Below are 13656 nucleotides of genomic sequence, written 5' to 3'. Positions count from 1 at the left end.
CTGAGAACCGAAAGCTACAGGTAGCAAGGGCAAATATAGAAACATATCATTAACTTGTTTACATTCTGTAATATGATCTCATTGGCTGTTCCTTATCTATTTGTTAGTCATGCTGAGACCTAAACCWACCAGGAAAGAAAAATCACATCCTCACTGGAAGGCTGTTTGCTGCTGTACATTGACAGCAAAGTCTGGTTTTGGCTTTCAACCCTCTGTGATTCTGTCAGGMAGGGAAGCTGAATGCAAGCAATGGAATCAATCGCTCGGTCTCTCCTGCAATAGAAAATATCCTTCCTCATTTGCAGTAAGCCCGGCTTTGGGGAGCAGCGTATCCCAAGCCCGTACACTTCATTTGCTGTTCCCACGTGTAGGCTGGGGGTGTGATGCCACACGGGGCACTGTCTAGACTCCGACTGTGTTCTGGACCGGGGCCAGACAGCAGCGACGCCGCCGCTTCCGCTGGCAAAGGGTGACTCAAATCCCCTTTGAGATCGGAGCAGGGTGCCCGGTGCTGAGTCAGCGAAACGAGAGGCTGCCTCACCTTACCCAGCCCAGCCGGGGGGAGCAGCCCGAGGCACCAGACAGCTGCCAAAGAGCAATCGTCTCCAAGGGAAGAAGGGGTTTGAGAGAAGACTTTACATGGGATGAGTAAGCCCTGACGCTGTGTATAGTCTGAGTTGCTCCTCCGCTTTGCAATGTGCTGACAACAAGCAGAAGTGCTGCWCGGCCAGTCCCTAAGGCACCACAGCTCATCACTTGATAAAAAAWTCTAATATCTTACAAATAACTTATCCTTCACTGCTTGTGAGGTTGTAGAATCAGGCAGAGAAAACAAATCCTCCTTTTTCCCTAAGTTACTGACTTACTGATCAAAGTACTCATAAACCACTCTTTCAGTTTATTGCCCTATTCACTTGAGTTTGGGAACTTATTAACTCATCTGCAGTTTTGCTTTGATCAGGTCTGTAGTACAAAAGCTCTGAGACAAATCAGTAAATAATAATAAAACGTGGAGTTTGTGTTTGTTTGGTTGGGTTGTTTTCTTTTAACCTATTGAGGAGGCAGCAAAGTTAGGAAAATTAGCAACAAGTATCAAGTCTATGTAGAGGAACTCCCTTTCTTAATAGAATTTCTGAGATGGCTTCCTGAAKAAATTATAATTAATTAATAGCAAGAACAAGTGAATGGAACACAGGAGTAGCTGCTGGTTCTTTGGGATTTCCTCTGCTAATTGTGTAAATGTTTTTATTTCAGGATTYGCATTAGGCTGGATCTGTCCCTTGGTCAATATGTATGGGGTATTTTTAACTTTTATTTAAGGCTTGAAACATCATTTTTTGTTCTTCTGCTTTTTATCTTGCTCACATGAGGAAAGCAAGGCTAAAAGTTTCGACTTTTGGTAGCAATAAACTCCAATCCTGTTATTTTGTACAAATGAATGTTCTGAATTAATATGAATTATTTCCTCTTTGTAGGTGTTCAGCATGGGTTCTTTTAGCTGAGACGCTGCTGTACCGAGCACATGTTGAGCTCTGATKTTGGCTGATGAGGGCAAGGCTACCRTGGGTTTGACAGCAGCGGGCTCAGCCGGGCTGAGAGTGCTAAAATGTTATCAGTGAGAGCTGATACAAAAGCCACAAACTGCAAATGACGATACGGAATGGATGCTTCTTCCCTGGGTAGGTAGTGCAGGGGTGAAACAGTAACAGAGACCTCTGTCGGGAGTATTTGCAGATTCAGCTCTTCTCAGTTTTGCACCTGCTGCTGGGCATTCCTGCGGCTGGGGAGATGCTGAGACCCTGGGATTTAAAGTTATTTCATTTAAYAGCCTATGTGTTTGAAAATCAGGAGGTTTTTACCTCCATGGCTGAGTCCATACTGTCACTCCCTTCATTCTTTGCTGAACAGCTTTCCTGAAAGACTTGTTCAGAAAGGCTTCACCAAAAAAAAGCCTTGTTAAGACCAGACACGGATGTGTCCCCCTCTTCGTATTTCTAGCACTTCTTCATAAAATTGTACAATGATTTGAGTTGGAAKGGACCTTAAAGAGCACCTCATTTCACCCCGCTGCCATGGTCAGGGACGCTTTCAACTATCCCAGGTTGCTCCAAGCCCCGACCAGCCTGGCCTTGGACACATCCAGGGATGGGGCAACCGCAGCATCACTGAGCATCCTGTGCCAGGGCCTCAGCACCGTCACGGGCGAGAATTTCCTTGTCCGCCAGCCTTCGGCCGGGGCAGAGATCAGAGTGGCGTGCCTGGGGCAGGGCAGCTCCGGGGCCCCGTGCCGTGCCGAGCCGACCCGAGCCGAGCCGTGCCGGGCAGTGCTGTGCCGTGCCGTGCCGTGCCGTGCCGTGCCGTGCCGTGCCGTGCCGTGCCGTGCCGTGCCGTGCCGTGCCGTGCCGGGCGGTTCCGTGCCGTGCCGCTCCCGGCGGAAGAGAGCGGCGGCCCGGGCTCGGAGCAGAGCAGGGCCCGCCCCCGGCACCACATGATGCCTCCTCTCCTTCCTGCCGCCCCCGTCCCAGCCCGAAAGGGGAAGTGGCTGCGCTCCCCGCCCGCCGCGGGAAAGGCGCGGGGCCGGCGCGTCCCGTCCCATCCCATCCCATCCCGGTCCGGGCAGAGCCGCGCCCGCGGAGCAGCGGGGGCCGGGCCATGGCGCTCCCGGGGATGCTGCTGCTGCTGCTGCTGCTGCTGCTGGGCGCCGCGCTGGCCCCGGCCAGCGCCTTCAACCTGGACGTGGAGCGCCCGGCCGTCTACTCGGGCCCGGCGGGCAGCTACTTCGGCTTCGCCGTGGACTTCTTCGCTCCCGACCCGTTCTCGTAAGTGCCCGTCCCACCCCGGCCCGTCCTGCCCCGCCGAGCCGCTCCCCGCGTTGCCGAGGATGGGCAGCGGGAGCGGTCCCCGGTCCCGGGCGAGCCGGCAGCGCTGCGGCCCGGGCGGTTCCCGGAGGGGAAGGACCGGGAGCTCTTTGCCGAGGGCCCGGAGCGGGGATGGAGCCGCTCCTGCCCCCTGCTCCGCATCCCTTCCCCGCTGGGGCGGCTCTGGGGCCGAGCCCGGCAGCCCAACTCCACCCCGATCGGCCGGAGGGGCATGAACCTTGTGCTGTGGGACTCTCTGAATAGCCTCATCTCGTGCGGATAATGGTGGTGATAAATACAGCGTGAAAAGATGTGGTTACGGTATTTTGGTTCCCGAGGCTGTGTCCCCTGGCGTTTCAGAAGTTGTGCTGTTCTCTCTCCGAGTGTACTTTGCGGGAGTGCTGTGTTTGAGTTGTGCTGTGTCTGTGCGAGTCACCAAGCTGCTGAGGAGTCTGGAGAAGGAAAACTTCCATGCAAGCACCCTCCGCGTCTGTTTCCTGAATATGTTCCCGTTTCACGTTAAAGATTAGGCGGTGTGTAGTCGCTGGAGCGTTTTAGGCTTTTGAATCCTTGTGTCGCTAACTGCGAAGCTTCGGTGCTGCCAGAAGAAATCAGGCTCTGGTACCCAAATGCGGGCTACAATAACATCCAGCTTTTGTCACTTGATCCCCACTCCTCTCCCATCTTAAAAACTGGCTTTTCATCCTGCTGAGGGTATATTCTCTCTCTCCCTCTTAGTCTTTAGATTATAAAACTTTATAAGCAAATTATATAGCTATTGAGCAAGTCATTTCACAGTGCATCATCTAGCCTTGTTTGCATTTTTTTTATTGCCTACGTGTGTTAGAAGGCATCCTGTCTTAACTTGCACATGTTGCACCATCTTTCTCTGCTATCTTAATCCGGTAAGTCTTGGTACTAAAACGAAAAAAAAGCTTCTATTTTTGTCCCGCCCTTTATTTTTAAGTCGGCATGTGTGGCTGCAGCGTTATCAAGAGACTGGTAAATGCATATAATAAACTTTCTTCCGTGTTTTCTGATAAGGAATTATGTGACCCCAGCTCTCTATGAAATCACTTTTTGGACCCTTTCCATTATTTTTATAAGAACTATTGACCTCTTAAGTGCACCGCTGTGAAAGAAAACAATGTGGTTTTCAGGCAGTGTGAAAAACTTCTGTATATTTGAAAGGGAATTGTCTCCTCAGTTTTTTTTTGTTGTCGCTAAAAGTTAGTTTGTACCTATTAAGCTAAACACTTTATTTTTTTTATTTAAATTCTTAATTGAAACAAAGTAGCTATGTAACTTCTATGGGAACAGGCTCTAGCGGTGTTAAATTTTCAGTTTATGCCTATGGACACTGATATTTTGCCTCCTGAAATAGCCAGAAATTCTTGTATGCAGTGTCCTCAGGCATATGGAGTGTCACTTGGTTCCTATGCCTTTCTTTTTGCTTTCGTGAGCCTTTATTTATCACCTGTTCTATACACAAATGCTGGAGATTAAGTCAGTTTAGTTGGGCCAAAGTTATTTGGATTGTCTAGCCTGACAACAAAGGCATGCTATTAGTCCTTGAATGCTCAAGCTGCTGTTTCACAGTCTATTTTGACCTGGTGGATGCCAAACTAAAGTGCATTTTCAAGTCCAGAGTGAAGGTTCTGTTCCAGGGGTGGAAGTGATGGTGCTGTGTCAGGGGCTGCTTTCACAAGAAGCGATGGAACACAGCTCTACACCAACTGAGATGGATTTCACATCCACTCTGTGTTTCAAAGGAATGGCGTTTGATAGTGCAATGTGCACCTACATGGAAGCCCCAGTTTTGCTTTGTTGGCCACAGAAAGCCCTGGGAAGTGGCTGTTCCTGTAGGAACACCAGAGCTGCTGGAACATTCCCAGCCTTAACCCCCCAGCCGTGTGAAGATTACATGATCTAGGAAATTGGCAGTATCAAAGCATAACCAGTGTATTCCCATGGAAACAACAATTGTCCRTCTATCCCCTCTTTCCCAAACTGTGTGGACTACAGACTTCTTAGTATTTGGGTAWTTTGTATATTAATATAAGACCTATGACAAAATCTTCTTGCCTGGTCTTTGATGATAGAAATGCATTTTTTTTTTGTTTGGGAAAAGAGGTGACTAAACTTTGTGGAGTCTCAGAATGTTTCCTTTATTTGTAATCTTTTTAATAAACTTCATCACAAATATTAGCTTAAGAAAAATTTAAAATACAGTATTAGAATGGAAATGGTTAGATTTTTAAAATAAGCTTTTGGGGGACTTCTCAAAAGTCGGTGGTACAAGAGTAAAATGAGAGGCAAGCTACCACTTGTTTGATTGTAATTATAGTAGTTGAAGTGTTTCTTTACTAGATATTATGATGTTTATTTTTAAGCACTTCTGTTCCGCCCAGAGAGTTCATTTTAAGTTGATTAAARTGTTTCAAATTCCTGTTCTAGCAATCTAGATGGTCTATGAATGGCACCTAAAGAAAACAAACGGATTGCCAACTGGCCTGGATCCTCTATCAGGGTCCATGCCAGGGGTATTTTGAAGGCTCTGAAATTCACATCAGTTGAAAATTGCTAGCTTATGCTGGTTTTCATATGCATTGAGCTTTGATGAGGTGCTCTATGTTTATACCTGTCTTTTCTCTAACTAAAGAGGAGTCTGGAGATGACTCTGAAAACCAGAGCAAGTTTGATAAGCCTGGATTTGCCCGCCTGTGGACATTCCCTCCAACCAGTCCTGCAGCTTGTTCAGCTAACCCAGTTTCAAATCCAAAGAGCCAAATTCCCGACAAGGCTTGCTCCTGCAGGCTGCATTCTCTCTTAAGCAATCTAAAAGCAAGCAACAGAGCAGAATGAAAGGAAGTATTTGATTTTATGTCTTCTAARCATGACTTTGTGCTTCAAATTGACCTCCTCAGTCAGGTGCTGATGAGCCAAGTGCATCTCAGAGATGCTGGGGTTCCTGGAAGGTGTTGGAGGAAGCCAAGAGCCTTGTTCCATCTGTTTCTCACTTTGCAGCTTCTGAATTTTGCCACCTGTGCTGTCACAGCCCGGTGGCAGCTCCTGCTCCGAGTGCCCTGAACGTGTCTGTAGAGGCAGAGATGCAAAAAGCGCAGCAGCTGCTGATAAGAAAACGATGAGTGCAGTGAATTCGGGTGATGATTCATTAACATGCAGAGCTGGGATGAGTGAGAATCCTCCGTTCTCAGAGGTTGTTTTCGCAAGAGCCCTCTAAGGCAGGGCTGATTTATCACGTTCAGCACACGCTGAGCTCAGAGTGCGCCTCTCTTGTGTTTACACATTGTTTCCATTTTTGACCGGCTTTTTTGAATTGCCCTTACGCACTAAATTAACCAGAAATTATGTCAGTCGAGGRCTTTCGTAAGTTACAGAACTACACAATTTCCTGTTCTGCTGCACAYGTACACATTTTTAAAAGGAAAAAAAGAAAAGTTTATCTCATTTAAAATATGAGCCTAGGTAGGCCTGGATATTTTGGTTTTATCATATCTTCTTTTACCTCTGCTTTTTGGTAAATGGGGGTTTTATGGCATGCTTTTTCTTGCAGAAAGGAGAACCTCATATTAATTTCTCTTTAACTGAATTTAGATTAGAATGGACAAGACTCGTGAAACCTTCATTTTGTTTCATTTTTTCCCTGCAGGACGTTTCTCCTGGTGGGAGCTCCAAAAGCAAACACTACCCAGCACAACATCGTGGAGGGAGGGCAGGTGCTCAAATGTAACTGGAACTCCAACAGGAACTGCCAGCCCATCATTTTTGATGCCACAGGTAACAGTGGGTCACTGTGGGGGAGATGGAGAGTCTCTGCTCCAATGTGGGGAAGCAGAAGGGATTCGGCTCCCTGTGGGATTTTTGTCAGTGGTCAGTGTGATTGTGGCTGTTTTTGGACTGGCATCTGGTCAAAGCTTGCTTGTGTTTCCTTTTCCTCTCCTCTCTTTTAGAATTCTGTTGTCCTTGGTATGTGCTGAAAGCCTGAGTGAGCAAACATTATTCTTCTTGCGTTTTAACCTATTTATATTTCTCCTCTGTACTTTCCAGCAATSCTAAAACATTTGGCAACCTAATTCCTGATGAACCCTGAGGGTTTTTTTTCCCTATTAAGAATGTGAGATGTGAGCAAAGATATTTCTCAATATCAGCAGAGGTGGTATAGGCAGAAATACTCAGAAGTTTCATTTGAAACTGGGAGTATGAACTAAAAACTGTGGGAAAACACATTTTTTWWAATTTTTCCCGTCAGATRTAGCTTCATAGGATTTGTGACTCCGGTCACAGGCATTCCTTACCCATTTCTGAAGCACAGGGAAGCCAAGCAGCAGCCACGTGGGCATGAAATATTTCAGTCACTGTTCATGCTCTGGTGCACACGCTGATTTCCACAGGCTGTGGCAGGTCATGAGGACACACGGCATGTGCTTTTCTGCTCCAGCCCTCCRTGTGAATCCTGTTTTCCACAGCGTRTTTCAGGCCAGTGGAAAAACCTCCCCAGTGTCATGAGAGGGGATTAGCAAGACCCATGTGGCAGGGCAGAGGAAACACCTGCACCTTGAGGGTCTGCTTGCTTATAATTCATTCTTGCTTATAATTCATTCTTGCCTCTGCTGGTTTTTGACTTGGCACTCTGAAGGTTGTTAGATCGATGCAGCCCTTTTAAATAGTGCATGGCACAGCGGAGAAGCTCTTCTTCAAATTCGCTTGTCACAAAACCTTGGTGTTCAGGTTCCTGCAATATTTGTATCTTTTTGTGAAAACCACAATGTTACCAGTTCCGCTGCAAAAAAAAAAAAAAAAATTATGTAATGATATGTACAAACCCCAAGCCATTATCATTCTTTCACTCATTTATTGTTCTCTCATATCATTCTATAGGAGCATATCTGTCAGATTACTTAGAATCTTTAATGAGCTCCAAAGTGTGACATTTTTTTTGTCAAAACCACAATGTTACCAGTTCCGCTGCAAAAAAAAAAAAAAAAATTATGTAATGATACGTACAAACCCCAAGCCATTATCATTCTTTCACTCATTTATTGTTCTCTCATATCATTCTATAGGAGCATATCTGTCAGATTACTTAGAATCTTTAATGAGCTCCAAAGTGTGACATTTTTTTTGTCTGCATCAGTGTCAGACAGCAAAAATAATCTGTAACTATGGCGGGGATTTTTGTACTCTGCTCTTATTGTTTACTAGAATACAAGTGTATTTTTTGTTAGTTTGGGTATTTTTAAGAAAGACACTAAATGTCCCTAATTAATAATCATCACTAATATGATAGCAAAAAACCTTCTGGCAGGGAAAGATGAGCCACATGTGTGGATCCTAAACACATCTTTTAATGGGAATTGCAGTGCATTTATCAGTTTATACCGTGAACATTTGCAATAGGCTTTTCCATGGGCCAGGCAGAGTGATAAAAAGGCCATGCTGCTTTGCTGAGTCTGTGTTTAAGGTAAGTGCTACTGGGCAAAAAAAAAAAAAACAAAAACGTGTTTTGCTCATCATTTTCCTTTAAGGAACAGGCATGTTAATAGTTTGAAATTCAACAGTAAAAATAGCAGGTCCTGACAGCTTAAGAGGATTTCTTTCAGGCACATTTTAACTGGTTCCMGCTTTGAGGCAGTGAATGGGGAAATAAAGCATTTGTCAATTATTCTCCTGCTGAAAARGGGCATTGTATTTCAGCCTGATAAAATAATAAATGCCCTGAGACAAAAAAAAAAAAAGAAAATGTCTTTTTCTTTGTGCATAACACAATGCTCGATTCCCTGCGTTCTGATGACAAAGTCACTGTGAGCCCCTGCCTTGGGAGGGAGCAGAGCTGAGGGAAAACTCGTGACCCACTTTGAGGAAACAGGAAATGGAAGATGTGACCACTGACTGGTGGTGCTGATGCGAAGGGGCTTTTTGTAGATGACTAAATSCAGCCTCTGGAGGAGTTCAGGCTGACCCATCATTGCTTAACAACTGTGCAATGCCATTTTTAACTCCAGAGGTATTGCTTAGTCCTGCAATACAAGGCAGACTTTTTATTCCCTCCCAGTTTATTCAGTTGTTCTGTTAATAGAAAAACCGGGTTTTGCATCATTACTTAGATGTATTTTTAATTGCTTGCAGCCAGTGAGAAATCTGACCTGTGAAAATAATGAGAATGCTTGTACTYGTGGCTTTGCTCTGCCTGTTGATGCCAAACTCCATGTGTGGGGTTGGATGCCCCATAATTAGCAGGAGTCATGACCCTATTCCTGCTGCTGCTCYCTTGTGCCAGGTAGCACCCTGGAGATGCTGGAACAGGGCAAGCAGTGAGTGAGGGCAGGGCACAGGTCATGTTCCTGTGCTGGGCAAAGAGCAACTCTTGTTCTGACTGTGTGGGCTTGTGTGTGTCCCCTTGTCTTGTTTCACAAATAAATACAAGAATATTTGTAGACCTCACCTTCTACAGAGGTCCAGAAGCAAGGCTTTTCCCTCCATATATTGTTCCATTACTATTAATTAGGACTATTTCTTCTTAAACATGCCTTGGTTTTTAGTTCAGTTTTTCTGCAGCTTTACGTGTCGTTTTCTTGCCCGTCTGCACAAAGGCTGCACTGAGCTCMGTGGCTGCACAGAGCTGGGTTTTATTTTCTAACTCTTGCCTTAACATTGTGTTTGTGGGYATTTACGTGCTGAAATGCCACAGCTCTTCCCCAGCCCAGCAGGGAAGGTGCCAGCTGCTGGAGGATGATCTTTGGAGGAGCTSTTCCAGCCCCTGTGTTCCACCAGTGCACTCCCCTCACCCCACTGCCCTGGAGGAAAGCGATAAGTCATTAAGCTGATAGTTCCTGTTCTACAGAATTTACTACTTTATTTACTCCTTCCTGTGGGTGACCACTGAGCTCTGTCAGGGTGGGAGCTGGGGAGTAGGAGTCTGTTTGTGCAATGTCATTTGCGTAGCTGTGATGCTGAAATTACACATATTTCCCTCTTTCTCATGCCCTTCCCATCGGCATGTCACATAAAAACCAAAATTTTAAAAAAACATTTTATTATCATCTTCAAACCTCTGGCTAAAAAGGCAATGTTCATTCACTGTCCCCACACAGCAGATTTTCTCATGTAAAACAGGAAAATATTTCATTGACTGGTTGGGATTGAAAGGGACCTTAAAGATGATCTACTTCCAACCCCATTTGTGAAAGGGAATCTCCCCTCAGCCTGTATCTCCCAGCACTGTGGTTACACTCACTAAAAATCCACTGGAGAATATTCTGTCCGTGTGTCTCTGTGTGTTTCTGTACATATTGTACTAATTACTTTTGGCATTCTGGTCTGTGTGGTGGCTTTGGAAGGCAAAACGTTTACATGGCACATTAACACTTCCCAAATGTAAAGATGCTTTTGCTGTGGGGCTTCTCAGCCTTTCAGCAGTGCCRTCAGTTGGCTTTGATTTAACATGGTTATGATGACATGAAAATGGCATAACAGTTGTGTGTGGTGGAATCTGCCCCCAAATTCAGGCGTGCTCGTAGTTGTGCTGCCTGTGCGTGTGTCATGGGCCTACAAAGTGAATACTTTATTTTAAAAGGCTTTCTAGCGCCATCAGGCAAGAGTTTCAGGCTGGCTTTAGCTCCAGGAACACGTGAAGGTGAAAGTCAAGGAGGACCCAAGCAGCAGAGGACACCCTGCACAGCTCTGGTGTGGTCCTGGTGCACAATTGAAATACGAAACAGTGCTGCTGTTACTTTAACAGGTTATYCCTCAAGTCTGGATAGAAACAGGTCTGATTTAAACACTTTTTTTTTACCCTATTCCTGTTATACCTTGTTAATTCAGCAGTGAACATGCCTCTGTCACAAAACTGAAGCTCCTGCTGTTGGTTTTCTTCTGTATCTTGATTTCTTCCTACAAGTGACACAGCATTACCACAACTTCAATTGAACTGTTTTGTAAAATATTTGGAATTTTTCCCCTCTGTCCCAGTTAACTTTCAGAGTTTCAGGATGTGTAGGAGGCCCTGTTTTTTCAGGATAAGCACTGAAATTATATTCTCAAGGTAGTATATTCTTCAAAATTGTCATAAGCACAAGCAATATGAATGAATTCTTTCCTTTGCAAGATGTTTTACATTGCACATCCAAACGATCAAAAATCACTCAAGATTGGTAAATACTTATCTTCATTCATTCTTATCCATTCTCCACACTGGATAATTTTGGGACCAAAAATTTAGTTTATTTTTTTTTTTGTTTTAATCCATAGTAGTAGGAGAATGCTCTGAATTTTGTGAAGAAGAAAGTACCTGGAAAGTAAATGGTAGAAAAACTGCTTTTACACCTGGCTGAGCCCTTTCTACCAGACTGACCAGAGATGTGGTTCCTCTCCTAAAAACCTGAACACTTGGCATCCTCTGCCAGCTGCCTAGCAGCTTTTTCCAGGAAAAACACATTTCTTGTGGGTAAACCACGAAGGGAATGCACTTCATACAGCAATCCATTTTTTGTTTCTGATCAGTTCTGAGACAAAGGTCCAAATTTATTTGTTTTAAAGACAAATCAGTCTCCCTCCCCTTTGTTTCATTTCCACTGTCTTCATGGACTGGCACAGCAAAGCTTTCAAAGATATTTCCAGACATTGCCAACAGCATTTCCATAATCTTCCCCAGGGAAAGATTTTTTTTTCCCTCAGGAGAAAGATTCTTGAAAAGTTAAAGGGTATTCTGCAAGTTAAATTTATTTTSTGTAGCTGTATGGTTTCTGTGTATAAAATTAAAGATCTCTTTCTCTGGGCAACAGGAGGATCCAAAGTTCACTGAGCCAGACAGCAAAACCAGTGAGCAGAGGGGTGGCCAAATGTGCTTTTTAGGGAAACCAACACATCATCTTTATGTTTTTACWTATGTGTTTCACAGTTTGGCATGCATGGAATGGCAGGGCTGACACACTTAGCTAATTGTCTGATTGTCTGGATAAATACCTCCATTATTTGGCTGGGGAGTTTTAGCAGATCACTCTGGAATTTTCATTCCAACAAACAAAAAATTATTCAGAGCTCCATGTAACCAGTTGGAATTAATCAGGCTATACACATGGCAAATTAATATAAATCAAAACTTTCCTATATGCTTGCTTTCCAAAAGGAAATGGTCTTCATAAYTGTTTTTATTATTTTACTTTTCTTGTTGGAGTCCTAGCTCGTCATCAGTCAAGAATAGTGGGAAGTGGGTCGGTAGAAATAGCATTTCCTCATACATCTGAAGCTTTGCATGAAAGTGTAACTGAATTATTTTGTTACCAGCTGCTTTTTTAAAAGAAAACTTTAATTGAGAAATGCATCAGCTGCGGTACAAGATGCTTGAAGCTGTAGCTCTTTTTGTCAGCACAAGGGAGTGCAGTCCTGAGACTGCATTTGGAACCTGCTGATGAAATGCAGACAGCTCTACCAACTGTGACAGAGGAAAGCACGCTCATAAAACCCATTTGAACTCCCATGCTAATGAATTGCAGATTCCTCGAGCAGATTGCGTGTTCAGCCCGGGAAGGTTTGCTCGTTCAGACSATGGATTGTTTTGCTTTTCTGAGCCCCGTGGTAAACCATGGATGAATGGTCATCGCTCCTCTTGGGGCAAGCCTGCCCTGCTGCTTTCATTCTGTGCAGCACATCTCAAAATTCAGGATGGGGAAACTTACGGGAGCTGTTGAATACTAAAAATTAGGAGCTAAAACTAAAAACTCTCGAGAGTTCTCAGCTCTGTGTAGTGCGTTTTTACTGCTTTGGGAAAAGAATTCAGAGTGGCCTCTGCCTGGAGAAAGTTTTATCACTGACAGTCACGCTGTCCCTCCTCTTCCTCCTTCCCCTTGTGTTTGATGCAACAAAGTAATTTTAGAGAACCGTTTGTTCTTAAACCCTTTTGGATACAATTCTTTGAGGAATGGATATTTTRATTTGTGCTGAAAGAGGAGCGGGAGGCTTTTGAAAAGGGAAAATACTCATAAAGAACTCTTCTGATTCCTCCTTATATTTGCAGATTATTTTTTTTCAGTCCCCAAGTGGGTGATTCTAGACAATAGGAGGCTTTGTTTGAAGCCTAAACCACCAGTTTGGCATGGCTGGATCTATCTGTGACCTATTTAGCTTGAAGTGGGTGTTTTAACTGCCTCGGGCAGCTTTGAGCTGTAGCCTTGCACAGGGCAGGATCTGCTGATGTTCAAGTTATGAGTGGAGTGGGTGCCGTGAGCTTACCTTTGCCTTTTGGAGATTTTGATCATTTGTGCACAACAGTCAATTGTTCAAAAATCCATCATTTCCACTTAGGAAATAAGAAAGTGCGGGATAGGTGGGTATTCTTTGAAAAATGCTTGTTTTAACTAAGYACTGCTTTATTTTTGGCTGATTGCTTTATCGGTATTACCTCTGAATCCACAGGGGAATTTCAACCTCAAAGGCCATCGATTTAGKCAACAATAAAGCAATAAATCTCGTGAAGACCATTCATTGATTGGGGGTGGAATAGATTGATTTTTATCTGAATAAAAGTCTCTCATTGCCTCATTCCCCCTGAAGTTTGGTTGTTATCCTTATCCTTGYGCTGGATATTCTGATTATATTTGGGATCCGGGCGCTGCTCCGAACRCAGAATGTGTCAAACCTCCCCCGAATGGTGTTGGAGCTGACAGCACGGAAAGGCTCATGCTTTTGTGATTAGGTAGGCTCCTGCCTGGATATTCTTGGCTCTGTCCGTGTGCGTGGCTGGATCTCAGGGGTATGACGAGCTGGAAATATATATAAA

General features: G+C 44.5%; 1 protein-coding gene across 1 annotated transcript in view; it reads left to right on the top strand.

Moving 5' to 3' along the window:
• The first annotated feature begins 2516 nt into the window (after positions 1-2516).
• ITGAV (integrin subunit alpha V) overlaps positions 2517-13656 on the top strand; it is a 44892-nt gene continuing 33752 nt past the window's right edge. The window contains exons 1-2 of the mRNA XM_057383438.1: positions 2517-2819; positions 6532-6659. Coding sequence (XP_057239421.1) covers positions 2653-2819; positions 6532-6659 — 295 coding nt within the window. The 5' untranslated portion in view covers positions 2517-2652. The remainder of the gene's footprint in view (positions 2820-6531; positions 6660-13656) is intronic.

Source organism: Malurus melanocephalus, unplaced genomic scaffold (assembly GCF_030028575.1).
Source record: "Malurus melanocephalus ecotype Western Australia unplaced genomic scaffold, MMel_1.1 scaffold_632, whole genome shotgun sequence".
Lineage (NCBI taxonomy): Eukaryota > Metazoa > Chordata > Aves > Passeriformes > Maluridae > Malurus > Malurus melanocephalus.
The sequence above is the reverse complement of the archived record's forward strand: the minus strand, read 5'-3'. Positions and strand labels throughout refer to the sequence as shown.